Source organism: Pinus tabuliformis, chromosome J (assembly GCF_031772625.1).
Source record: "Pinus tabuliformis cultivar Carrire ecotype Pingquan chromosome J, CPIR1, whole genome shotgun sequence".
Taxonomy (NCBI): domain Eukaryota; kingdom Viridiplantae; phylum Streptophyta; class Pinopsida; order Pinales; family Pinaceae; genus Pinus; species Pinus tabuliformis.
Window position 1 is genome coordinate 949,490,223 of NC_142295.1, and position 3,285 is coordinate 949,493,507.

Below are 3,285 nucleotides of genomic sequence, written 5' to 3' on the forward strand. Positions count from 1 at the left end.
CCCATACCCGTGTCGTTCAATCACAATAACTTTTCGCCGCCGTCTTTTGTACAGGATATGCCGCAATTGGAATCGATGTCATCCCACCGCTTGCACTTACCACGCACCGCACATGGCATGTCCCTAGGAGACCAGAAGCATCCATGCCAAATTGCCAATGCCCATGCATAACAACCTTTTCTTACGCCTTCGGCGGAGAAAAAACGCTACTATAAATACTACTACCGCCTACAGACGTTGGGGCGGTGTACCAGTATTATTGACTGTTCTGTTACTCTTTGGATTTGCATTTGTTCGGCACCTTTAAATTTTTTGCGGTGGTAAAGCTTCCATCGAGTGAGAAGCGTTAGATCTCTATATTAAGAAGAGGATAGTGATCTCAGATCACCATGGCTGTGGACACCATGCAGATGGCCAGAGCCGGTGTGAAGATGGAAATTGGAGGCGTCGGCGTCGGCCGCGGCTGCGAGGAAACGGTGGCGTCAGCTGTGAAGGAAACGCATTTCAGAGGCGTGAGGAAGAGGCCGTGGGGGAGATTCGCTGCGGAAATCAGAGATCCCTGGAAGAAGACGAGACTCTGGCTCGGCACTTTTGACACAGCCGAAGAGGCCGCCCGCGCCTATGATAATGCCGCCAGAAATCTCCGCGGCCCTAAGGCCAAAACCAATTTCGCTATCAACGACGATAGCGCCGCCCTGTTCAGCAGTGGCGGCGGACGCGCCGTCCCTAGTCAGCGACAAGAATGGCCGTCGCGGCCGACCTTCTATTCCGAGCAAGAACCCTCTGAGATTTCCAACCTTTCTGCTCTTCCGTCCGTTCCGGGCAATGATCAAGTTTCCAGTCGCGTTGTGGAGAATCGGGCGGCCTCCACGAAAAGACAGAAGCTTTTGTTCGGCATTCATCTTCTAGAATCATCTCATAATCTACAGCAGGAGGAGGATGCAGTGATCTATAGCTCCTCGAGGCGGCAGCCGCCTTTCTTGCTGGATCTTAATCTGCCCCCATCTGCTAACGATGTCGACTAACAAATTGTAAATCTTATAGGACAGTTGGCTAGGGTTAGAACTTTTTTTTCTTTAAACTAACTTGACACGTGTGCAAAGCTTGGTCTATGCCCTCTGTTAGCAAAACAAGGGGTTTTTGTGTTCTTTCTCCAAGTTTTCTCTTCAGTTTCATGTACAGTTTTGAATCCAATTTAGATGTAAACATTTGCAGCGATTTTATTGCAGACGGGTTTTCTATAATCAGAGTTTATTATCCCATAAAATATTTTTAGTTTTGGAGTTTTTGGTAAGAATTGGGCTAAACATTTTTTTCACAGGGTTAAATCGGCACAGGGTTAAATCGTGATTTTTTGTTACTGTTATTTGGATTGTATATAGATGGGATTGTTTATATAGATATTTGGATTGTATATAGATGGGATTGTTTATATAGATTCAGGTATGTATGTAAAAATTTAGGGAATTTATATTATGGAAAATTCACAATTCAAATTGTATTTTAAAAAATTTTATGTCTAATTTTGTTAATTAATTTAGACCTCTAAAATTTTTTATGGAAAATTTACAACTAAATTTATTTACAAATTATGTGAATTTATATTATGAAGAATTCACAATTCAAATTGTATTTTAAAAAATCTATGTTTAGTTCTGTTGATCAATTTAGACCTCTAAAAATTTTTATGGAAAATTTACAACTAAATTTGTTTACAAATTATGTGGATTCTGAATCAACAATTTAAACCTGAAAAATAAAACCCAAAAAACTCCAAAATGTGAAACAGGTAAATAAAGATTTTGAGCCAGTAATTTAAACCTGAAAATATGACGGAAAAAACTCCAAAATGTGGAACAGGTACATAAAAATTTTGGATTTGAGCGAGCAATTTGAACTTGAAAATATGACAAAAAAATTTCAAAATGTGGAATAGATAGATAAAAGATTTTGGATTTCATATTCTAAATTTACTCTGGACTTTCCTAGACTTTCCTGATTATTAAATAAAGGCAATCAATATTTGTGAAACTATAGCTTCATTAATACACTAAAATAGCATATATAACGGCCTAAATCCAAAAATTACTCTAAATTAATAACCCTAAAATAAAAAGTTTCTCACATTTATTTAACTTCCATGGCCCTGGAGTAAATTTATTTCCTTGTCCGATTGGATATACGCAGTCTGTTAATGAGTTTCTCACATTTATTTAACTTCCATGGCCCTGGAGTAAATTTATTTCCTTGTCCGATTGGATATACGCAGTCTGTTAATGAGTTTCTCACATTTATTTAACTTCCATGGCCCTGGAGTAAATTTATTTCCTTGTCCGATTGGATATACGCAGTCTGTTAATGAGCGTACTCGACTGAATCCGTAATGGCCGAAATATCTAATTCTTTGTTTTATCATAAGATTTTAAGTAAATGACATACTATACGAATTAAATGCAAACCAGACAAACTGAAAGACAGTAATGTTATCTGGCAGAAAAGAAATTATATGGTACGTTATTAAATTGTCGAAATAATTTTTGAAATCCAATCGAATCCCTCACACCACATCATTCTTTTTAATTGGTGCTTGCCAAATTTTCAGATCTCTGCAACTTGGGTTCGAATGCCTTCCATTCTCTGATTGTGTTTGTTTCCACAACTCCATTGCCAAATTTCTTGGTTCGAAACCCTTTCATTCTCTGATTTTATTTTTTCGACAACTCCATTGCCAAATTCCTTGAATATGAACGGAAATTTGTTTTCTTCTGCTCTGTACGTTAAAATATACTTGACGATCATGTTCGCTGGAAGCGATTTTCCTAGCTGTAAAATTGGAATCACATAAATGGTGCGGCAGACGGTAAAAGTGTACTGACAAAAGGGTTTTTTTGGTGCGCGAGTAGACAATACGGGACAGGGTTTTTTTGGTGCGCGAGTAGACAATACGGGACAGTAAATGGCAGCGGCTAACCGGCCTGTTATAGGGCATTAAATGTCTGGGGAGATGCAGGCTGGATAATCCGCTAACACGCGAATTCGGAAACTGGACATTAAATAAAAAATGAAAATTCGCGTGTTAGCGGACTATCCAGTCTATATCTCCCTGGACATTTAATACCCTCTGGCAGGTTGGTTAGCCGCTGCCGACAGTAAATCAGGAAATGGGCGTCCAACCGTCAAGGTGACGCCTCGCGGAATCTATTACTTCACTTTACGCGTGAAAGGTATTATTTCATTTTCTGGCATTCACCCACGTACGGCAAATGACGTCATACGATATACAAA

General features: G+C 39.2%; 1 protein-coding gene across 1 annotated transcript; it reads left to right on the forward strand.

Moving 5' to 3' along the window:
- Positions 1-219: 219 nt before the first annotated feature.
- LOC149229927 (uncharacterized) lies at positions 220-1,228 on the forward strand. Its single transcript, XM_089378793.1, has one exon. It carries the CDS (start codon positions 390-392, stop codon positions 1,023-1,025), a length of 636 nt encoding a protein of 211 aa, XP_089234919.1. The 5' UTR covers positions 220-389; the 3' UTR covers positions 1,026-1,228.
- Positions 1,229-3,285: the final 2,057 nt, after the last annotated feature.

Bases quoted from the DNA above. Each gene is read 5' to 3' on its own strand.
- LOC149229927 (XM_089378793.1), top strand. From the start codon at position 390: ATGGCTGTGGACACCATGCAGATGGCCAGAGCCGGTGTGAAGATGGAA.